A 24,749-nucleotide genomic window follows, 5' to 3' on the forward strand; every position below is an offset into this window, starting at 1 on the left:
GCAAACTTCCATAATTATAAAAACACGTGATCACTTTGACAGCGGAGAGCGCTGATGTGCTCGGATTGTGTCCTTCCGCTACCAACAAAAGAACTAGCAGGCCACAGAAACATATAAATCAAAAATACATTAAGATATCAAACTTATGTTATTAAAAATCCATTCCGTCATTGAAAAAAGGTGTCTGTTTGATGGGAAGAAACTGGCTTGGATTTCGCTGTAGAACTATATATTAACGGCGGTAGGATATTTCTCTCAAATCCTAGCCTGTTCTACTTTTTTTTTTTTTACTCTGTTGAAAGCTTGAGAGTGTTCAGCTGGAGAGAAACGACAAAAGAAAGATGACTCTCCGGGACGTAACTGTCAAACGAATCCGTGCAGATGTTTGATCTTTGTATAGCCAATATACATTGAAGGTGGAGCCTGTCAATTATTCAATCAACAACTATGTTGATTCGCTAGGAGGGTTTTGGGATCAAAACGAAGTAGCTATTGTTGCTAGCTAGCTACGTCTGAGTGGATACTGCTCGGCTTTGCGAGGGTAGCTAGCTAGCTAATCTTGACATTTTTTGCGCCGGAGAGTTTTCTCTCCTTGCTGTCAAAGTCAATCACGGCGGCCGCGGTTGAGCCAGAGCCAAAGGCAGGGACCGTGTCTGACATTCTATGTTTCGGCGGGAGGAGAAGTGTGTATTTTTGAGGGAGTTGAAAGACCAAATTCAGGACATTGGGGAAGTCAGGCCTGCGCGGAGGAGTAGAGCAAGGCCCGTCATTATGATCCAGAAGAAGCCATTCTAATCCTACTCAACGACAACCACTGCTAGTTTATGCTAGCCTGTTACTGCGGGAGAGGAGCTGCAAAATCAAGAGAGCAAAGATCAATCGAGAGACAAAGCCATTGATAGCGAAAACAACGATTACTTTTCATAATTTTCAAACCCTAAAAGACTCCTGTCACTACAATGGCTGCGATTATAAAAGAAATGGTCAGCCGGAACAAAAGGAGATACCAGGAGGATGGGTTCGACTTGGACTTGACATGTATCCTTTCCTTCACTAACTAACCAGTGTAATTCCATGTTTGCTTATCCTATGATTATAATTGCCTGCTTTGGTAGGTCATGCTGGCTATCTAGCTTGTTAGTGACAGTGTTGGTCAGCCAACGTTAGCTAGTTGATTGACCTGCTGGACCGCGCAGCAAGCATGTTTGAATGATGGTCTGTCAACTGAGAACGCAGACATGTCAGAATAAACTATGATAGCAACAGTAACTTAGTCGGCTAACTTATCATTAATAGGCAATGTGAGGTTTGCGTCTAGTATATTGTAACTAATGTTGGTGAGGGGAGCTATTGAATAGCTATAACGGTAGACATCCAGAAAATTATAAACAGTAAGATTTGAATACTTTATGGCGTGTAGTAGTTATAAGACATCGATCTTGCTGCAGTGAAACATATCAATGGATTTGGTAAAGGTTCAGCAATAGTCCTGACTTAATTTTTCAGAATAGTAGTTTGCTGTTGATGTTTTCCCCCATAATAATTCTCTGGCTAGGCTACCTGGTCTTATCGATTAGCTAGGTACCGATCGAATTTTTCTTTTCTTCTAATTCCTTTCCAATCTCTATGAAATTGTGGTCCAATGTCTGCCCCACCTAAACACTGCCAAAACTTGTTTTCAGGCCATTAAATGGTCAATTCTGGTGGCTTGCAATGAATGCTGGACCTGAATCAAGGGCAATTTGATTGACATGAAGTTGGCTGGTATACACTCAACATAATGATAAGGTGGTCCTCCTGGAAGCTGGTTTTACATCCCTGCTATAGAATTACTAATAACCTATCCCAGCCTTACTGTATACAAAAAGATAAGTTAAAAAGGAGTCGGCTGGTTTCTGTTTCCCAGCTAGTTGGTTAAAGAAAAATAAATACATTTTCAATTTAATTGTCTATATTTATCAATCAGAATATCAATACATCCATTCATATTCCAACCCTGATGCTCACCCCATGTCCCTCATTTGGCTAAGACTCACCCTCAGACTGCGGTGAGCTGCTTAGCCCTAACTTGCTGCTGACTACAGTGATTTAATGGTGCCACATAAAAAAATCACTTTAATTGCATTTAACATGTTAATTACAAAAATACATAAAACTGGTAAATGATAATTATTCAATTTGGTGGCTGTGTGTGCTTTTAAGGCTACTCTTCACCTTGCTTCATCATTCGTCTGGCTCTTTTGCTAAATAATCAATCTATTAAAAGACAAATATAGACACTAATGTTGTATGCACACCTCCAACTGTGTCAACCTAACTTTTGAATTTGCAGTGTTCAAATGATCTACTGCAACTCTCAAGGTATCCCCTCAATACTCACCACCTCAATACCCACCACAGTTGTCTTACCGTTTGCGAGAGCATTTGTCAAGGCTTCTTCTGTTCTTCTGGGCCTTGATGTGGATGACGAGTTGAAGGGTGACCACATGGCTTGGAATCAGCTGTTGATGGTAGAACACCATAGTAGAATAATGACTGATGGAGCTTGTCTTGTAAATTGGAGACAAGGGTCGAGTTCTGACATTTTCTAAGTTTCCATCTGGCATTACATTTTTATTGAAAGTTGGCTGTTTTCAGTATTGCATTGTTATGAAAAAGCAATGAGTATTGAAAACATCTCTGAACACTAGGCTATTTGCATTAGATGTGTGAATTTGGAAGTTGAAGTTCAAGGAAAGGAATGGAATTTCAAGCGAAACAAATGACAATTAAATGCATTGTTTCTGCAATCTGTAGCCTACAATTTAAGATGGAAACCACTCAAACTGAAATCGGTAGGCTTTAATATTAGAGATGTTGCTTTAGGTTGCAGCATTTGGAAACAAAATGTAAGCTTTATTCAGTTAATTCAATGCAATACTAAGTGATTTTTGTTAATTCTATCTGGGCATACATTTTGCATGCATCTTAATTTCTGCTAACGAATTGGCATTGACAGAGTTTTGCAGTTAGATGTGGGTGTGAAGGTGAGAGAGGGTTGTGTCACTGTCACAGAGCCCAAGTGAGGCCTGTCTGCAGCTGATGAGCAGTCCGTTGGTTGTGTTGTCCTCTTCTTCTGAAGTTCAGTATCTGACAGAGTTCTGGGAGGTCACCCTTAAAATAGAGCAGTGAACTAATATCAGCAATGCTGTCTGTGAATGCTCTCTGTTTTTCCCACCCACCACCTCTATTTCTTTCCTGCCCCCTCTCCGCTGATTCTATTTTTCCCACTCTTCTCTGTCCTCCTGCCTGCCTCTCCCACTCTCTCGCTTTCTCTCAGCCTTGCAGTTATTGAGAGCATAAAGGTGTGGCAGGGCTGGCTTTGGAGAAAGGGTGTGCCTTTTTCTTTTCGAAGAAGTTTCCGTCGGGGGACCCGCGTGTGCATTTCCTCCCAGCTGCTGAGCTACGCGATCCCCTCATGCCCTGGGCTGGAGCTCCTCTCCTAGGAGTGCTAACGCTTCTTAAAAACACTTACAATCTTCTTTGAGGCATTAATGGAAATAATGTTCCAGTATATGTCATAGAGCCCAAGCGATACAGGATTTTCCGGTCCAATGCCGATTTATGGGGGGCAAATTCACAGATAAGCAACATACAGTGCATAAGTATTGGAAAGAGGAGGCATTTTGTCTTCTTTTAGCTCTATACTTCAACAGTTTGGATTTGAAACAATTACTATGGGTACAGATCAAAGTACAGATGCTCAGCTTTAATTCAATGTTTTTTTTTTTCTTTCAGATTGGTTTCACCGTTTAGAAAGTGCAACATTTTTTAAACATACTCCCCCGATTTCAGGGTTCCAAAAGTATTGGAAAAAATCATAATGTCCAAATTAATCATGTTTAGTATTTGGTCGACAATCTTTTGCATACAATAACTGCCTGAAGTCTGCGACCCATCGACCCCACCAGACACTGGGTGTGTTATCTGGTGATGCTCTGCTAGATGACTGCAGTCATCTTCAGTTCCTTCTTCAGCAAATTAAATGCATGTTCAATTGGATTTCAATCTGGAGAATGACTTGGCTAGTCAACAACTTTCCACTTTTTGGCCCTGATAAACTGTTGCTATGGCGGTATGTTTGAGGTCATTGTCTTGCTGTATGATGAAGTGCCGTCCAATGAGATTGGAAGCATTTGGTCATACTTCAGCAGACCAAGATGTTTCTGTACACTTCATAATTCATCCTGCTACTGCCGTCAGCAGTTACATCATCAATGAAGACAAGTGAGCCAGTTCCAGTGGCAGCCATACATGCTTAAGTCATAACACCCCCTCCACCATATTTCACAGATGAGGTGGTATGCTGTGGATATTGGGCAGTTTTTTTCTCCCCACTTTACTCTTGCCATCACTCTGGTACATGTTAATCTTTGTCTCATCTGTCGCAAGACCTTTTTCCAGAACTCTGTCATCCACTTTAGAAGTCTTCCTTGGCCTACTGGGCTGTTTGCGATTTCCAAGCTCACCAGTGCTTTCTTTACTTTTAATGATGTTCCAAACTGTTGATTTTGGTAGGTTTAAGGTTTTCGCTATATTTCTGAGATTTTTTTCCCTGATATTTCAGCCTCATCATGTCTCTTTGGTCCTCATGTTGACAGACACCATAGCAGACTTCAAAGGCAAACGCAAAGCCTAGAATCAATACTAGACATTGAGAGCTCCTCTTAAGACTGCACAAATGACATGACAGAACTATTTCCCCACCAACATTATTGGCCGATATTCGCCCTTTACAGAAATATCTCTATCGGTACATATTCCTCCGATAATGCACCGATACATCACCCAAGATGAGAGTCAGCCTCACATTCAGAAATGTACATTCAGTAAATTCCGCTCTCTTCACAAGAGTAAACAAACCTACGTCATGCAGCCCATACGTTTGGTTGGAACTACACACCAAGCTGCTTGTGACAAACGTTAGCTAGAATGTCTGTATCTGAAATTCATGGATACAAGCTGTTAACTGGTGAAATAAATTATTGGTAAATAATAGCTTGCTGTGTGTGACTTCTTATGCCGAATAACTCTTGTTAACAGTAACATCCTTTTAGTTTGCAGCTGTGCTAATTGACTGCAGTCCAAAGAGCTAACGTTAAATTCAGCCATTTTGGTAGGCACTGCAGTAACAGCAAATGCCAAAAACCAAGTGTATTCATTTATAAAAACGTATAAATGTATTTGCTCTGGAAAAACCCAATTACACAGATTTTTCTATAATTTTGGAATGCGAGTCTGACACATCTTTGGTGTATTATTGGAGGAATATGTGCCGATACAAATTATTCTGTAAAAGGTCAATGTCGGTCAGGCTCTCATGTTGAAGGCCACAAGGAAGTATCTTGGCATTATGCAAATACTGTCAGACCGTACAATTGCCACGGGGGTTCATTAGATGAATGCAATGCATTGGACTATGTTCCCTAAAACCTAGATCTCTTGAATTGTAATGCCACAATCGCATTTGGGGTACATATTGTGCCTATCTGAATAGGGTGTGCACTTTTTGTCAAGGTTAGATACAGCAGTTGGAAAGTTAGTGCGTGCCTGCGTGTGTGCCTGCGTGTAGTTAGAGGCAAGGCAGTCTTCACCTTTCTTACTAGAGCTGTCAGTTGTGTGTCCAATTTTTCAAAAAAGTTCTGCCAGAAACTGAAGAATTATATCCAATTAGAAATTAACAGCCCTTTTCTATTTCTGACACTGTGGCTCAGGAAATGTATGAAAAGTGTGCCCTTTAAACAGCAGTTAATGTGCACAATCCCATGGCTTATGTAGACAGGCAGACCTCAGGATGACAGTTACAGGTAGGTGTTGAGTGTGAGTTGTGCTTCTAATGCATCTTTAACAAATAAATGTATGGAGAGGAAAACGATTGTAGGTGCAGCTACAAAGTGGTGTGTGTGCGTGCGTGCGGTGCTCTCTGTCAGGATGATGGTGGTCCCCTGTACCCTAATCCTCCTATGCAACATCACTCAAGGCTGTCTTCCATGCTTACATTTGATCTATTCAATATTCCATGTCATTGGGCTGGCCTGCAGGAGAGCTAAGCCCAACATTTGCCATGATCTCAATTTAACTTGAGCTGTTTAAATACAGTGCCTTCTGAAAGTATTCAGACCCCATCACTTTTTCCACATTTTGTTGTTAGACTCCATTTAAAATGGATTAAATTAAAAGAATTTGCCATCAATCACTATTGTGGAATGACCAAGCAAAAACTGTTTTTTTAAAATGTAAATTTATTAAAAATGAAATACAGAAATACCTCGTACATAAGTATTCAGACCCTTTGCTATGACGCTCTTAAAATGAGCTAAAATGCAAAAATGTCAACAAATCACTCTAAGTTGAATTGAGTCCATCTTAATGCAATTATTTTGTCATTTGTCGTCATTTTGGAATTAATATCTTTGTTTTTATAGGTTCTCTGATTTGCATAGGAATCAATTACACACTGTGTAGATTAGGATGTCATGACCAACTCAGCAAATTTCATAATTTTCTCTTGATCCTGACAAACTCCCCAGTCCCTGCCGGTGACAAACATACCCATAACTTGATGCAGCACCACTATTCTTCACATGAGAGATGGTGCGGGAACTGCATTGCATGTGTTGGATTTGCACGAAACTTAATGCTTTGTAGTAAAACAAATAAACACATTTCCAGCCACTTTCTTTGCTGTATCACTTGAATTCATTCTTGCGAACACAATTATGGATGTGAGAGAGATTATTTTCCATTAAGGCTTTTTGGCCACTTGGTTATAGACCAATTTTGTAGAGTGACTGAGATGATGTTGTCCCATCGACTGTGCTTTTTCCTCTCCACCATTCAACTTTGTAGATTTTTGTAAGTCTCCCCAGGCCTCAGGGTCGCATTCCATAACAACCTGATCCACACAGTGTGTAATTGATTCCTATGTAAAACAGAGACCCTATAAAAAAAATAAAATAAAAAGATTCCAAAATGACATGAACTATTATCCTTGCATTAAGATGGACTCAATTCAACTTATTGAGTGACTTGTTTGACATTTTTGCATTTTAGCTCATTTTAAGAGTGTCATAGCAAAGGGTCTAAATACTTATGTACATGAGGAATTGCAATTTTAATAAATTTACTGAAATGTCTAAACCTGTTTTCGCTTCGTCACTCTGCTGTATTGTGTGTGGATTGATGGCAAATCCTTTTAATTTAATCCATTTTAAATTGAGTCTATAACACAACAAAATGTGGAAAAAGTGAAGGGGTCTGAATACTTTCTGAAGGCACCGTACATGCAGGTTGAGCAGTGGAGATTCTCCAAGTGCTCCCACGTGGTCCCAGCTAGATTAGGATGCTACTCTAGTACTCCAGTCCTCTCTGCCTCTCATAGTCAAGGCCATCAGAACCCCTCTGCCCTGTATTCAACCCCCCCCCCGAATTGACAATTTAAATAGAATGACCCCAACCATTGATTATGTGTATGTTTGAATTTGAATATATCAGTGATGCTGTGTAGAAAGTGAATGTCATAACTTGACTGTTATTTGCAGTGCCAGATTTCAGATTTGGTATGTAGCCTACACTCACCGGCCACTTTATTAGGTACTGTTCAACTGCCCGTTAACGCAAATATCTAATGGTGTGGGGGATATTTTCTTGGCACACTTTGGCCCCCAAGTACCAATTGAGCATTGTTTAAACGCCACAGCCTACCTGAGTATTGTTGCTGACCATGTCCATCCATGACCATGACCACAGTGTACCCATCTTCTGATGGCTACTTCCAGCAGGATAACGTGCCATGTCACAAAGCTCAAATCATCTCAAACTGGTTTCTTGAACATGACAATGAGTTCACTGTACTCCAATGGCCTCCACAGTCACCAGATCTCAATCCAGTAGAGCACCTTTGGGATGTGGTGGAACGGGAGATTCGCATCATGGATGTGCAGCCGACAAATCTGCAGCAATGATGCTATCATGTCAATATGGACCAAAATCTCTGAGGAATGTTTCCAGCACCTTGTTGAATCTATGCCACAAAGAATTAAGGCTGTTCTGAAGGCAAAAGGGGGTCCAACCCGGTACTAGCAAGGTGTACCTAATAAAGCGGCCGGTGAGTGTATGTGTACGAAATATGTATGCATAACTGTATGAGTCCTTGACCCTGTGTGAACACAGATATCTACCCAAACATCATTGCTATGGGCTTTCCTGCTGAGAGACTCGAAGGAGTGTACAGAAACAATATAGACGATGTTGTACGGTGAGTCGACTGGGACCAAACGATTGAGTCACTTATGATCTCACCCCATGAGGATTATAATGGTTGTGTAGACACGAGTTTGAACCATTTTGAACATAATCTGTATGTTTTCCAGTCATTTAAAATCATGAAAAATAGTTTTTGATTATGATGAATATCATTTCTAAATACCTTTATTGACAGAAGTACAGTTTTTTTTTACCGAAACATAACCTATTATTACTCCATCGTTAATTTTTGTTGTCAGAGGAGACTTTGTAAACAAAATGTAAAAATGTGATTCTGCTCAATGGAGTGTCATTCCTTGAGCACTACAGATGTCATAAAAATCAAGAGCTATTTGCATGGGGAAATGCGTTTGTTTACTGTTTTTGTTGGTGGCCCACTCTAATGGTATGCAGAAATTAACGTGTTTTGAGTTGATAAAGAATCCAGGAGGGTAATAGGTATTGTTGAATATAGCTGGGGAAATTTAAACTGGAATGGCCATTTGCTCAATTGATTATGTAGAATATATTAACCCATTTGTGCCGAATGCCGCGCGACGAATACCGCCGGTTGCTGCATTGCGCAACTTTGAATCTACCGCCAGTTGCTGTGTGGCGCAGCATTTTTGATTTGTCGTAATTTTCATGAGTGCAGCATATAATGCACTGTCATTGGTTCAAATACACATGAGGTGGGTCTTGTTGATTTTTTAAAACCATGTGAGCACCCAAATGTCGTGTGGTTCGCCGAAAATCACGTAAATCAATCAGACATACACGTGCGTTTATCGTAGATTTTTTAAACGCACGTGTATATCTGATTGATTTTCGGCGAACCACACGACATTTGGGTGCTGGTTTTAAAAAATCAACAAGACCCACCTCGTGTATTTGAACCAATGACAGTGCATTATATGCTGCACTCATGAAAATTACGACAAATCAAAAATGCTGCGCCACGCAGCAACGGGCGGTAGATTCAAATGTGCGCAAGCAGCATCCGGCACAAATGGGTTAACAATGTTCTGAATCTTACCATCTCTCTCTCAACAGGTTTCTCGACTCAAAACATAAAAACCATTACAAAATCTACAATCTGTAAGTTTACCCCGAGATGCTAACATTTACTTTGTCTACAAATTAGTTTTCCCCTGTGGCCACTGACTGAGAATGTCTTCCCCATTTTAGTTGCGCAGAAAGACACTACGACGCTGCCAAGTTTAACTGCAGAGGTATGCCGTTATCACAAATGTTTCATACCCAATTCACTCTTGACTGTTGACTTAGAGCCATGGCCATTTTAGGTTGTTGAAAGCAACAGTTTTCTCTCTCTCCCCATCAGTTGCACAGTACCCCTTTGAAGACCACAACCCGCCTCAGCTGGAGCTAATCAAGCCATTCTGTGAAGACCTGGACCAGTGGCTAAGCGAGGATGACCATCATGTGGCGGCCATCCACTGCAAGGCAGGGAAGGGCCGCACCGGCGTCATGATCTGCGCCTATCTCCTCCACCGAGGGAAGTTCCTGGAGGCACAGGAAGCACTCGACTTCTACGGGGAAGTGCGGACAAGAGACAAGAAGGTCAGCCAATTGTGTGGAGGGTAGAGATTCTGCATTACCCTCCTTTGTCAGAAGTCGCATTGATGATTTTCTCAGTGTGTCACTTAATCCGATTCCTAATTTCTTGGACAATTCTGGTGTGTTTAGTGATGGGCTGATTTCTTAGAATTTAGGTTTGCTGGAAGCATACTTGAAACAAATCCTTAATGGATGTTTTCTTCCATTTTGCAGGGAGTCACAATCCCAAGCCAGCGACGCTATGTGTACTACTACAGCTACCTTCTGAAGAACCAGCTAGAGTACAAGCCCATCGCTCTGCTCTTCCACAAAATGGTGTTTGAGACGCTCCCCATGTTTAGTGGAGGCACCTGCAGTGAGTCGTCACCTTTTTTTTCCTCTGATGACATGCCACCCACCATGAATGGAGTCATCCTTGGGTGGTAACATATTAAAGCCAAGATCTTGGATTTGTTCCAAAGTCAAATGAAGTGTGTGGAGAAATGGTTACTCCTGTTGATTAGTTAGAATGATGGAAGAATTGGCTGTTGAAACTCCTCTCTCTACTCCATTCAGCAAGACCAGTTATATTAGGTAATGTAGAGTAAAATCTATGTAGTAGCCTAGCCTGCGTCTTGATAACAAGTCACCTAGGACTTCTCACAAAGAGAAGCTATTCTACTGCATTGCCGTTTTCATTTTTGATTATTATTGTTATTGGAAGGAAACTTTGTTCATTCTTATAGCCTAGGGTTCGTCAGTAAGGCATGGTAGAAGTGAATGTCAGTCCCTGCACATTGTTGCCTACATGTCTTGCTCAAGTAGAGATGCTGATTCTCACCACACACTGATCTTAAAGCAGTTTAATCTGATGAAATACGCTTCACCTCATTGAATCAATGCAATGTTATGCATTTGGTTCTACTCTATGTAATTTGCCTGATGAGCCTTCCTCCGTGACGCGTAGATTTGAATAATTTTCCATGTTGGTCTGAATGAAAGAGGGGAAAAAATGATGGCAAATAAACCTGTTTTCTGGTCTAATGTGCAGGAGGCACAGACTGTCTTTCCTCCTGGTGTGTTTTGTAGTATGTCTGTTTTGCAGAATCTTGCTTGTTGAAAATGCACAGTTTTCTCCTCCTTGACTTTTCTGATCCTTCCTTCCACCTGAATGTGCTGATCTGCTGCTCTGTATTCATCACCCTTCTCTTTCTGTTTGACCAGAGTTGGGGCAATTTAATTTTAATTCAGCCAATTCTGGAAGTGATTTTGATGTACAATTCAAAATGGAAATACCTTTGATGTAAAAAATAAAAATAATTTCAGCTCATTGAGAAATCATAGAAAAATAACTTCCCTATCTGAAATCATTGAATTGTTATTTCATTTAACTTGCTGAATTGACTGAATTGAACTGACCCCAACCCTGCCTCTAACACCTCCCTAATGAGGGCCCTATTCTGAGTTGGACGGTCACGATTGCTGGCAGCATTCAGTGTTATTAACAGACTAGCATGATCAAACCATTTTCTTAACATTTGTATACAGTATATGGTTAATTTGTGATTTGTGTCACGACCAGTAGCCTTGAGTAGATATCGAGTGACGAGTTCTCCAATTTCTATTCCATGTATGTTTTATTTTGTAGATGTGTGTATGTGCATAATTGATATGCTAATGTCCTTGTATAAAGATGTGACTGCTATGCTCTGAAGCGCCTTCCTGCTGGCCTAGCAAGGCTGCTAGGCTGTCTGTTAATCTCCTCTCTCTCTCTAAGGGGACAGTACCGTTAAAAACAGGAGTGACCCGATTCCTCAGGGCTTCAAGAAAGGGAATTGGCATTGGGGTAAATGAGCCTTTCATCCATTTTTACTTCTATGATCATAATCCTAACGCATTAATTTGGCCTTGAAGATCCACAAGGACTAGTCACAGCTACTAGTAGTAAATCATTCGGCTAGAGAACGACTAAGGCTAAGGAGGCATAGAGCTCAGATATCACTGCTGTGAGCCATAGGATGGAAGACCAACCGCCCACCCAAACTTTAAAGACGTTTCTCGATGCAATTGCAGTGTGTTCGTTAGCCGACCGAACTGTGACTGTTATCAGAATAGGGCCCCATGTCTCCTTGGCTTTGGTTCTCTGGGTGTTACTTGTGGTCAACATGCTGTTTTTTTTTTTTTTTTCCCCCCTCTCTCCTCAAGTTAAATGCATGTTTTGTCTGTTCTTACAGTGTGTCATAGAGGGTTGCCTTGTCAAACTGTTCTTTCATGTGAATGTGGCAAAAACGACTCAATTAAACTAACCCTGGTTTCCTAACTTGTTCTCTCTCTCTCTCTCCATTGACACGCTTTGCAGATCCGCAGTTTGTGGTTTATCAACTAAAAGTCAAGATCCATACGTCCAACCCAGTGCACACAAGGCGAGAGGACAAGCGTATGTACTTTGAGTTCCCCCAGCCACTGCCTGTCTGTGGAGACATCAAAGTGGAGTTCTTTCACAAACAAAACAAAATGATGAAGAAGGTTGGTTTTGTTTCCCTGTCACACAAGTGCCCCTCATCGCATTGCTCAATCAGGCAGGATTTTCATATCAAATAATATCTGGGTAAATGTTTAAGTTAAGTACTTGTTTACAATTAAAATGCCAAATGATTGTAAGATGGAACATCTTGTAAGATGTTCGTTCCGCGGTTCAGTGTTTTTAGCTGGCTGTAATGTTGACCAATTCATTAGCAGCCTAGCGTCTCTTATGTGGATTTATGCAGCATTTCTGTTTGCAGTTGGATGCTATTCAATTTGTTACTTTTGAAGCTAGCTTTGTGAAATTGTTAGCAACTCTACTAATAAGTTGGCGAACAGGTCATTTTAGCTTGCAAAATGCGTGCTAGCTCAAACAACAAGAATTTTAGCTACATCATTTTCTGACCTTTGTATTCTGAACAGTCTTGCTGCACTTTTTTTCAACATTCTAGAAGGCCAGTTTTATCTAGTCTTGGCTGTTATCTGTACCTGCCTGGAGCTGGCAAGGTGTGCACTGATAGTGCTGGCTAAAATGGATACAGTGAACTACAGACCGCCCACTGGATTCCTATGAGAGATTGTTGCAGTGAAGCCAGGAAATGCCATTTACGGGGGCTGTCATCTTGAATTGTCATCTATTTCCGATTTGTGGCACTAGGCCCTTGGCACCAATGCAGGCGCAGTCCATTGCTAAAGTAGAGGTGATTTGTAGTTCTGAAAGTACAGGGACGCAAGGACTTCTCAAAATGGATGAAAGACATGACAAAAACCCACTGCCTTTTTAAAATGATAAATCCTATCAGCTGTAAGACTCGTATCTGGAGTATCCAAGTACACAATCATTAAATTGAATCAATATTAAATAAATTATAGACAATGAGCTAAGACATGGGCATGTATAGCCTATATTACGCATAGTAACAGTAGGGCTAGGCTACATGGTAGAATTATGGATCAGCTATTTGACGACTGTTTTTGTTTACAGGCATCCGTAGCACTTCTGATGATGGGCTACATCAACAATTTAATGATGCACGCAATACGTGTCATCTATAAAACATGGTTAACTTTCAGTGTCATTTAATCGTGGAGTTGGATTGAACTTGTTGCAGGTGAGTAGCATACAAGTTCAGTGTGGACAAATCGATGCTCCTGGACCCTGAGTAATGATTAGTAGACTAGGCTTAAAAGCAGGGGTTTCACGACTACTGATTTTTGATTGTCATCAGGTTTGTCAAAAAAGTAGTCGACGAATCATTGTTTACATTTTTATGTAAAAAGTAGCAGTAACAACAATGTCTTCATGAAAAATGACAGCAGAGACGAGCAAAATGGCGGCGATTATGCACAAGACGGAATAGCGAAGAATAGGCGCGAGATGAAACAGCAGAGACTATTAGAGCCTGACAGATACTGGATTTTTTGGTCCGATGCCAATTTATGGGGGGCAAAATTCACTGATGCCGAGAAGAAAACAATGGCAACAAGATGCTCTTTGATGCTGATTCGGCAAAAATCGATATCTCAATAATGACCTGAAATTATTTCCATTGATAAATTTAGCAATTTATTTATTTTATGTGCAAAGTTACTTGTACTTTGCCAAATGAGAATTTCACATGTTCAATGCACTGCATATTGATATCAGTGATTTGCTGAATCTAACTTGTTGTGATACAGTTTGATCATTCACTGAATTTGATTTATTTGTTATGCTGTTACAGTATATTCAATTTACAAAAATGCACAGTGAAAAGCATTTTTAAAACATGCTGTTAGAATACCCCCTGCACTTGCTGGTTTCCAACCACTATAATTTCCAGTAATAGTTTATTCCAGCCCTCCCCCTCCCCAAGACGAACTTCTTAAAAGTGGTAAATTCCGCTTTGACAAACGTTAGCTAGAATGTCTGTGTCTGAAGTTCATGGATACAAGCTAGCCATGTTAACTGGTGAAATAAATGATTGGGAAATACTATGTTACTGTGTGACTCCTTACGCTGAATAACTCTCTTGTTAGAGGAAAGCATACAGTGCCTATAGAAAGTCATCATACCCCTTTGAAATAGTTACGACTATTTGTCGTACAGCCTGAAATCAAAACCCATTTAAAAAAAAATCTTTTTCCAGCTTTATGTACAAATTTAGCCATACAACATCAAACTAATGAAAAAAAAGGCGACAGTTCTGAAAATGAAAAAAGACTGGGAATGGTCGATTTTAGATTAGATTAGATTAGATTCAACTTTATTGTCATTGTGCAGAGTACAAGTACAGAGACAACGAAATGCAGTTAGCGTCTAACCAGAAGTGCAAAATAGCAGAAAGTGCAATGAACAGTATTTACAGGTAGTGCAATATATGATCAGTAGTAGTGCAGTATAATATAGCAGTGCAGTATGTGAGTAACAGTAGCATTATAGCAGAATAAATAGTTACAGTATGAACAGTGTAGCAGCATATGAGCTGTATGGGTAATGCAGTCTAGCAGTATATATGTATTAACAGTAGCATGAGGTAGATAGCAGAATAAATATAAATATGGAATGCCGTATAAACAGGTATGTACAGTATGTGCAGTAGTATTAAAGAAAATATAAGGATATGTGCATTATTTGCATTATGAACAGTATGGACAGGTATGTACAGAAGAGCAGTGGTATTGAGTAAGAGCAGGGGAGGGGAGTAGTAGTGCAATTGTCCGGGGGGGGGGGGGGTTGCAGGGGTAGTAGGTTGTCAGGTCGGTGCAGTGTTCAAGTTCAGTAGGGTGACAGCCGCAGGGAAGAAGCTGCCTCTGAACCTACTGGTTCGGGTGCGGAGAGACCTGTAGCGCCTCCCGGAGGGGAGTGGGGTGAAAAGTCTATGGTTGGGGTGAGAAATGTCCTTGACGATGCTGCGTGCCTTACGCAAGCATCGTTTGCCCTGGACAGCCTCGATGGAGGGGAGTGAGGAACCGGTGATGCGTTGGGCAGTTTTCACCACCCTCTGCAGTGCTTTCCGGTCCGATGCCGAGCAGTTGCCATACCATACTGTGACACAGTTGGTAAGGATACTCTCGATGGTGCAGCGGTAGAAATTCACCAGGATCTGAGGAGACAGATGGACCTTCTTTAGTCTCCTCAGGAAGAAGAGACGCTGGTGAGCCTTCTTTATCAGGGTGGAGGTGTTGAGGGTCCAGGAGAGGTCCTCAGAGATGTGGACACCCAGAAACTTGAAGCTGGTGACTCGCTCCACCTCAGTCTCGTTGATGAGGATGGGGGTGTGTGCGCCAGCTTTAGACTTCCTGAAGTCCACAATGAGTTCTTTGGTGGTCTTGGTGTTGAGAGCCAGGTTATTGTCATTGCACCACACTGTTAGGTGCTGGACCTCCTCCCTGTAGGCCGACTCATCGTTGTTGCTGATGAGACCGATCACCGTTGTGTCGTCTGCAAACTTAACAATGGTGTTTGAGCCATGTACAGGTGTGCAGTCGTAGGTGAAGAGGGAGTAAAGGAGGGGGCTCAGCACACAGCCTTGTGGAACGCCGGTGTTCAGGGTGAGGGTTGAGGAGGTGTGGTTGTGAAGCCTAACAGACTGCGGCCTGTTGGTCAGGAAGTCTAGAATCCAGTTGCAGAGGGAGGGGTTGATGCCCAGTTGCCTGAGTTTGGAGATCAGTTTGGAGGGGATGATGGTGTTGAATGCTGAGCTGAAGTCAATAAACAGCATTCTCACATAAGAGTTAGTCTTGTCGAGGTGGGACAGGGCGGAGTGAAGTGCCGTTGAAATGGCATCCTCTGTACTCCTGTTCTGCCGGTAGGCGAATTGAAAGGGGTCCAGTGTGGGTGGTAGGCAGGTCTTGAGTTGAGCTAAGACCAGCCTCTCGAAGCACTTCATGATGATGGGCGTGAGTGCCACTGGTCGGAAGTCATTTAAGCTCGTTGCAGTGGAGTGTTTTGGCACCGGCACGATGGAGGTGGTTTTGAAGCACGCGGGGACAGCTGCTTGGGCTAGGGACAGGTTGAATATGTCAGTCCAAACCTTAGTCAGCTGCACAGCGCAGGCCCTGAGGACGCGTCCGGGGATCCCATCAGGACCAGCAGCCTTGCGTGCGTTAGTCCTGCTCAGTGCCGCACACACGTCGGTGGGAGATAGAGTGAGGGGCTGGTGATCCGCAGGGAGCACAGCCTTGATGGCCACCTCCTTGTTGTCCCTGTCAAAGCGGCCGTAGAAGTGGTTCAGCTCATCAGGGAGGGAGGCGTCAACGGAGAGGGGTGAGGTGTTAGTTGGTTTGTAGTCTGTGATGGCCTGGATGCCCTGCCTTTACATGTTTAGTTGAGACGCCAACGAAATTAATATGCTTCTACCGTCAATCGGTCACTGGGACAATACTAAATCTAAAATTAGAAAATAACAGAAATCACATTCGAAAACAGTCTTATTTGGCCAGATGGAATGCAAAGTTTAACATTGGTTTCAATGAGGAAATATGCTTTTTGGCACCAGCCACTGCAGTTCTCCACTTGGCCACATGGTGTAGCCGCCTTCAAAATCTCTTTGCAGTATTGTTCCCCTGTGATGAGTGCATAAAGAGTACTGGAAAATGACAAACTTAAAAATTCTAACCAAAACACTGGAAATTATGCTTTTCACTTTAGTGGGCCTTTTAAGTACAGGAGCCTTCAACAGATTCCACATTATTTACCAAATAAAGAGTTCAAAACCCTGAGTGAAGTTCCAATTGTTTAATCCCAAGATGCATCGGTTGAATACACAAAGAATGAGTCGCAGCTCTCCTAATGTACTCCCATGAAAGCACCACCCTGCCCCAAGCGATAAGACCTTGAAGGAAATGTTACAATACAATGAACAGAACACAATCTCTTTGTCAGAGTGTGAAGCCAGCTGCCAGTGTCCACCAGTGAAGCTGTACTCCCCACTGTTATCTCGGGAGAGTGTTCCGCAGAGCCTTGAACTTGAGCTGCAATAGCACATCATACTTGAAACTAGGCCTATGGCCGCTCAATACATGTTACACAGTTCACACAGTTTCTATGCAATCTGTCGAATTGACCATGTTCTTAGCCTTGCATCTGACAGAGATGTTGATTGTAGTCCAATAGCTCATATTTTTCTCCTCTCCCCTCCTTTCACCAGGACAAGATGTTCCACTTCTGGGTCAACACCTTCTTCATCCCTGGACCGGAGGAGAGCGAGGAGAAGGTAGAGAACGGGACAGTAGTGAACGACGTGTACGTCCTCCAAAGTCAGCAGCCCCCTTCTTCCGGTCCCGGCAGAGGTGGCATCCTGCTCCCCCAGAGTGCTGAGGACAGCGACTACCTCATCCTGGGGCTCACCAAGAACGACCTGGACAAGGCCAACAAAGACAAAGCTAACCGCTACTTCTCACCTAACTTCAAGGTAAAGGAATGGAAGAGCTTAGCGTCAATGCTAACTTATGGATGGATTTACAGTTCAGGACTGTGTACAGTAGGCAGAAGTTTTGAATTTGGCCAACGAGTACTAGTGAGTTTTATTTCAGGTCATTCACCTCGGCAAAACAACCACCAGGAGGCATAGTTGCGCATGATGAATATGTTTACAAACAAGTGGAGCTTATGAGTTGTTTCAATTTTGAAAAGGACAAATGATTGTCTGGTCACTTTTCTTTGGATAATTTAGAACAAATCATGTCTTCGTGGACACTTAGTAAAATTATGTCAGACATGGAATACGTGTGTCTGCGAATTTGCAGATTATTAACTCATAGTGATATATTGATTCTCAGTTGATTCCGTGCATTTCAGCAGTAGGCTATATGGACACACAATTATATTTTCACAGTTTTACTGCCTGTATCCAACGAGTCATTTGTATTTGCCTCCAGGGACGTAGGAAGTATATTTTGCGAGGGGGGGCTGCCAAAAAATGTTGGGGCCGGGGGGCTTTATTTTCTAACTAAACGGTAATATAAAACAGCACAAAACAAATGAGGTAAGCAAGGAGTGGCTGAAGGGAATGAGCGGTTTTGATAACTGGGAAGATTCCTGGGCAGTACAATACTGACGATTGGGTTTGGCGCACAATACACATCTGTTAACAATGAATCAGTCGTTGAGTCAGTAGTTTATAACTCCAAATGACCCCTTAATTGGTCAAAGATCAACTGGGCGTCACATTCAACATTTCATAATTTCATTTCATTCAACATAAATGTCTCTTCATTATTGTTCATTCTTTGGAAAATGGTATATTGTACTTTCGTTTAATACGTAGGATCATCTATCTCAGTATTTTGTTTATTTAACATTTAGGCACCAAACAGTCATACCAGAGTACATTGTATCACATTGGGAGTTTTAAACTCTTAAAATGTTTAATCCCATCCTAAACATTCACACATCATCTTAGTATATCACTCTTTACATTCTGAACCAACCAAATACCTATTTCTCTCAGGGCCAGTTCCCTTTGTCTCTCAGACCTCAAAACTGTGTGGTCTCTTTGGGAGTGGAGGTAACTCCTTTGTCTGTTGGGTTATCCCTTATCTCGTACTTCAAAGGAGAGGGATGTGTGGGTTAGGTGTGTGTGTGGGGGGGAGGGGAAATGGCCTAGCACGAGGGGTCATCTCCTCTACACCGGTTAGTGTGAGTGAAAACCAATTGTAGCGTATTTGGCATTCATAATCGTTTCCCATTAACAAACAAAAGTGTGACAATGTATCTAGGCACTGGAGAGTGGCTAGATACATTGTCAATGATTTGAAAGTTCTTCATTTAACGAATTCCGTTAGTTCATAGAAAATTGACATGCAAACATGAGTTTTACTGTAGCCTTTAATGTTACAGTGCATTCAGAAAGTATTCAGACGCCTTCACTTTTGTAAATACTTATGTGAATGTGTGATTTCAATTTTTTTATTTTAATAAATTACCAAACATTTGTACAAACCTGTTTTGGCTTTGTCATTGTCATTCTAGGGTATTGTGTGTAGATTGATGAGGGAAAAAATTAATTGAATCCATTTCAGTATAAGGCTGTAACACAACAAAATGTGGAAAAAGTGAAGGGGTCTGAATACTTTCCCAATGCACTGTATATATTTTACAGAATTGAGGCCACCCCCGACGCTGAACGCATGGCGTCTGTATGACTTGTCCGACAGATCAACTGCATACACTTCCAGTTGATTTAGATATCAGCTTTCCAATAAAGTGTGATGGGTTTGGCAGAGCCTATTGTGACGTTTAATGATAACAACCTATATAGGACAGCAGTCGATGACATCAGCCCACATTTGCTGACATTCACAAGGGAAGGTGACTGAATTCCCCAATGTCTGTGTGCTTAGTTGAGCTCCTCTTACAACAAGCTCAAATTCTTCCGATTAACAAACAAAGCGTGACAATTTATCCAGCACACTCTCCCCCTTCAAACAATCCCTCAAAGTGCAAAACAAAATAATTGTATTATTATTACATTGTGTGAACGAGAGAAGGCTGTCCTTGCCGGAAATGTGGACGTTCGCACCCTATTACGATTGTTTTAATAATAATAACTGTAGGCTACTTTTCTATTCAGTCTCAATCCCGCTGAAACCCATCATCTTTTCTCCTGTCTCACATGAAAATTCCTAACTTCATTCGGTTACATTATTAAAGCCGACTCTATTCGCCACTTATTAATTCATGACAGACTGTGCTAAAACATTTTCCCCTGTTTGTCTGCGCTGAGTGAATGCGTGATGACGGTATCATCTCTGCAATTCATGAGTTGCTTTAATAAACTTAATTTTGCCAATCTATCTGATAAGGCAAGTTGATGAGGCAAACGATTCTCTTTTCAAACATCCTTCGCAGCTCTTATCACCACCTTGTGGTGGCTTTCGGCAGCACTTCACACCGTGTGTCCGCCGCAGCAGCGGCACTGAGGTGTGCCCCACTGTGATGTCGGGTTGCTCGTTTTAAACCGCTGCCAACTGTAGATCTTAATTTGTGTGAAGAGGGTCTTTATGATGTTGAATGAAGGTGTTATTATCATGCTGAATTCACTCATTCTGAAAGGGTCCCCCAGTCTGATAGCTATCATTTTATTTGTTTTTTTCCTCCTGTCTCTTGCTGCTTTAGGTGAAGTTGTATTTCACGAAAACCGTGGTGGATTCTTCGAATTCCGAGACGAGCACCTCGACATCTGTCACTCCGGACGTTAGCGACAATGAACCGGACCATTATCGATATTCTGACACCACTGACTCTGACCCGGAAAACGAACCCTTTGACGAGGAGCAGCACACACAGATCACTAAAGTGTGAATTCTTTTTTTAACAGGAAGATTAAATATACACCAGAGAGGAAAAAAATAACTTGAATATGAACTCTCAAAAGAAGAATCCTTCCCCCCCCCTCCCCCTGAATGGCAATGGAACATGCAAATTTTAGGAGGAGAGAAAAAAAAATATCCATACCGATATATTGTTTTTATGATTATTTTCTTTGTCACGGCTGTGACCTTGCGTGAGGTATTGACACTGTTGCCCCGTGGGAAAAGGTGTGCATGCATGCGTGCATACAGTGGCTTCGGAAAGTATTCAGACCCCTTTTTTTACTTTTTCCACATTTTGTTGTGTTATAGACTCAATTTAAAGTCAATTTAAAAAAAAAAAAAAAAAATTTGCCATCAATCCACACACAATAATACCCCATAATGGCAAATGTATTGAAATACAGAAATCTCATTTACATAAATATTTAGACCCACTCAATAAGTTGAATTGAATCCATCTTAATGCAAGGATAATAGTTAATATATTTTGTTTTTATAGGGTCTCTGATTTGCATTGGATTCAATTACTGTGTTACACAATTACACAGGTTGTCATTACAAACTGAGCAAATGGAGAGGAACAAAACTGCTCCAGAATGCGATCCTGAGGCACAAGTAAATTTGGAAAAAGTGAAGGGATCTGAATACTTTCCCAAGCGTGCGTGCACAAAACATTTTGTGTCAGACAATGCAAAGAGTAAAACAATCAGTCGAAGGGAGGTGAAGTTAGAATGATATAGGACTATGCTGCTCCTACTCCTGTTGAAACCAAGGCCAGTGCTGCCGTCACTTTGTCCCCCCCCCCCCCAAATCCTCCTTTACTGTGAATGCTTCCCATGGGTTTTGCAGGCTGTCTCACATGACTTTGGGTCTTTGTGCAGTGCGTGGGGGGTCATGATGAAGAGGCTGTGATGTCTCGAGCATTGCCATTCCTTTTCCCACTGTATACGTTAAATTATGCAGAACAAGGCCTCCAATGTAATTGTCCAAAACATTTTTTTATCCTAGGGTAATAAAATTATAATACAAGAAAACGCAGGGGGTGTTTGCAATAATCAACACTATACTTTTAAAGGACAACGGTGGTGTGCATGTGTTGGAAATGTATGCAATGTATTTTTCTTAATGAAAACAGCTCTCAGGTGATTTCTCTTCAGCCTGGGGAGTCATAAAGGGAATTCCTGGTGTGTTTAAAGTGAATTACATCACATGGTTTATGTATCTCCCCCCCTGATTTCGGAATCAATATTGCACCATGAAAACCATGTGCAAAAAACAGTTTTGGTAATTTGGTGTCACCGCACTGACCAACACAAACTTTGCCACCAGTATTGTTATGTTCAATAATTACCAATAGGCGAAAATAGACTTATCACAATGGCCACAGCAGTTGCCGTGGATAATCCCTCATACCATCAGTACGTCCTCTACAAAATGTGGAAGTAGGCCGAGTGTATATTCTTGCATTGAAATTCTGTGCACTATATTCCCTAAAACATCGAATGACCAGTGTTGCATACATTCATCACTTCTGTGCCAATTACTAATGAAATCATGCAACTGTGCATGTCTTTGATGGGGTATAAAATCAAATAGGAGAATATTTTAAACATTGTATACTGTACAGATTACAGGAAAATATGCATACCTACTGTACTTCATAGAAAATATGTTGGCTGTTAAAATCATGTCAAATTCCACTTCAGTCTATAGTAATATTGGGAGGGGAAATAATATAAAGGAGCATACAATAGGCCTATGTAAGGCTACACACTTCCTGATGCACTTTCCAGCCAATTGTGTCGAAAAAATTCATTACTTGAGGCTTTGATCAACACAGTGTACACTCGTGGCACCTGCTGGTCAAAATAATTTAGAACAGCCAAATTATTATCGATGATGACGTCCCACACGCCGATGACGTCCCACACGAGTATAATTATTATTTATGTTTGGGAAAAAATATTAGGAGACTTTCTAAGATTGAAATAAAGAGGGAAACATTGTGTATGCCTTAACTGGGCAGTGAAGTGCTTCTTATAACTGGGAAGTGGACCGTGCTTATGTAACTGGGCAAAACGCATTTTGGTTCCAGCTCTAGGTTTCACTCAATAGAGGCACACAACTTTAAACAACTGTCTGTCTCCTATACAACAACCCTCAAAATGAGTGGGGTTTCACCTTATTTTCAAACAAACCAATACCAATCCAATCAGGTGGTAGTGCGACGAAACGAAGCTTCGGACGTCATTGATGAGGTGTTTCTGGCAAAGCGACACAAGCACCGGCCGCACTGTTTCGAATAAACTACTCAGCGAGTTCAACGCAAGCTCCAGAGCTTTGGTTTTGGTAACATCACTAACGAGAGGTTCATTCTACAGCGTTAATTGAATTCTTAAATATTTGTTAGAACGTTAACTTAGATAATTATCCATTCCAACATTTGCAGTAAAATCCTGTTTGGTGAGGACAATGAATATCTTCATCTCATTCAATTATCCCCACCCACTCATTGCCGGGACCTGCCCTTTGCTTCTCTGCCAACTGAAATTTAGCGGCCATGTCAGCTAAAACTTTGTGGTGCGTAGCGTTCTTTAGCAGAAGCAAATTGGAGCCCACTGTGTTGATTAGGCTGTCCAACTCAATCAAGCATCAATCATACCCATAACATGATGCAACTACCACGATTGTTCATACGGGCTATGGTGCGAAAACGGTGATGGGTGTGCAGGATTTACACTTAACGTAATGCTTTGTAGCAAAACCAAAGAAACACATTTACAGCCACTTTTTTTTTATGTATTTGAATTCATTGTTGCAAACACAATTCTAGATTAGAATTTTTTTTTTTCATTAAGGGATTCCTTCTGGCCACTCGGTTATGTAGACCAATTTTCTAGATTAACTGGTATGATGATGTCCCATCGACTATGCGTGCCCCTTCTCAGCCATTCAATTTCGTCGATTTTTTAAAGTCTCCCCAGGCCTCAGAGTAGCATTTCCTGAGCAATTTTGTTGTGACAACCTGATCAACAGTGTGTAATTGATTCCTATTAAAATGATGGACCCTGCAAAGACAAGGTTATATGTTCAAAAATAAGTTTCATTGCACTTAATGGACTCAATCAACTTGAGTAACTTGCATTTTGAGCAAATGTACAGTAAGCCACAGCAAGGAGGGTGTAGACTTTTATAAAAGGCCTTCTGTTTTTAATTGTAAGTAAAACAATTTTTTTTTTTTTTTTTTTTTTTTTTTTTTTTTTTTTACTACTTTGAAAGTGTCCAGCAGGCACTGTAGATCAGTAGGGGGGAAATCCTATTTTAATGTATTTCGATTCCAGGCTCTGGGACAACAGAAGGTGAACATGTTTAAAGGAGGTGTGGGCTTTCTATAGGCACTGCCTCATTTTGCCTAAGTAATTCACCAAGCTGTAACTGTCAGGAGGCTTAGGTTAGTAGGTTTGTATGGGGTTATGTCAAGGAGGTGAGAGTGTGAAGCTGAGAACTAGTCTGCAATGAAAGATGACACAAATGCAGTAAAGCAGGTAGACACTGTTTAACGTTTGGGGGAGACACAGAGGAATCAAGTTTCTAACATTTGAAAAAGAGCCAAGATCTGAGCTTCCTCCCCTCGGTCCTTCTCCTCCAATGCATGTTGGGAAAGAGGTGAAGAATTGAGGAGAGACTTTTGAGATTGGGCCTGATACTCGGGCCTAACCTAGAGAGAGTAGCCCTGGGTAAAGCTTGCTTGCTCCGCACACAGACTTCAGTGACAGGATTAGCCACCATGTCACTGTGATAGCAGTGGGAGCCAGGGAGAGACCATGGCTAAAGCAAGGCCCCATGTCCTCTGATAATGAAATATAAATAAAGTACAAGAAAGTGAACCCCAGAGGCAGACAGTCCCATAATCCCCTTCTGCTCTATTAAGACTTGGTCCCCGTCTCCTCATGTTGATGGAGATATCAAAGAGTTGCAGCACCAGCGCCTCGGCGAATCAGACAGGCAGGAGTTGTCCGGGCCTACTGTAATTGGCTCAGCTGCAAGAGAGGGAGAAAAGTGGAGAGAGTGTCTAATATGTTAAATCA

At 41.5% G+C, this 24,749-nt stretch overlaps 1 protein-coding gene across 2 annotated transcripts; it reads left to right on the forward strand.

The window, feature by feature from the left end:
* The first annotated feature begins 308 nt into the window (after nucleotides 1-308).
* Nucleotides 309-23,854, forward strand: LOC310824218 (phosphatidylinositol 3,4,5-trisphosphate 3-phosphatase and dual-specificity protein phosphatase PTEN-like). Of its 2 annotated transcripts, XM_083697035.1 has the most exons (10): nucleotides 309-1,038; nucleotides 8,212-8,296; nucleotides 9,337-9,381; nucleotides 9,472-9,515; nucleotides 9,626-9,864; nucleotides 10,075-10,216; nucleotides 11,618-11,686; nucleotides 12,200-12,366; nucleotides 17,496-17,759; nucleotides 20,465-23,854. In XM_083697035.1, exons 1-10 carry the CDS (start codon nucleotides 960-962, stop codon nucleotides 20,648-20,650), a joined length of 1,320 nt encoding a protein of 439 aa, XP_083553161.1. In that variant the 5' UTR covers nucleotides 309-959; the 3' UTR covers nucleotides 20,651-23,854. The 2 variants fall into 2 exon arrangements, with proteins under 2 accessions (XP_083553161.1, XP_083553162.1); XM_083697036.1 differs by lacking the exon at nucleotides 11,618-11,686.
* Nucleotides 23,855-24,749: the final 895 nt, after the last annotated feature.

This window comes from Argentina silus (genome assembly GCF_951799395.1).
Source record: "Argentina silus genome assembly, chromosome: Y".
NCBI lineage: Eukaryota > Metazoa > Chordata > Actinopteri > Argentiniformes > Argentinidae > Argentina > Argentina silus.

What these genes read in the sequence shown, in the direction of transcription:
- LOC310824218 (XM_083697035.1), top strand. Translation starts at nt 960, where the DNA reads ATGGCTGCGATTATAAAAGAAATGGTCAGCCGGAACAAAAGGAGATAC. An exon ending in AATATAGACGATGTTGTACG is followed by an intron (nt 8,297 to 9,336) that starts GTGAGTCGACTG and finishes CTCTCTCAACAG; the next exon opens with GTTTCTCGACTCAAAACATA. An exon ending in GAAAGGGAATTGGCATTGGG is followed by an intron (nt 11,687 to 12,199) that starts GTAAATGAGCCT and finishes CACGCTTTGCAG; the next exon opens with ATCCGCAGTTTGTGGTTTAT.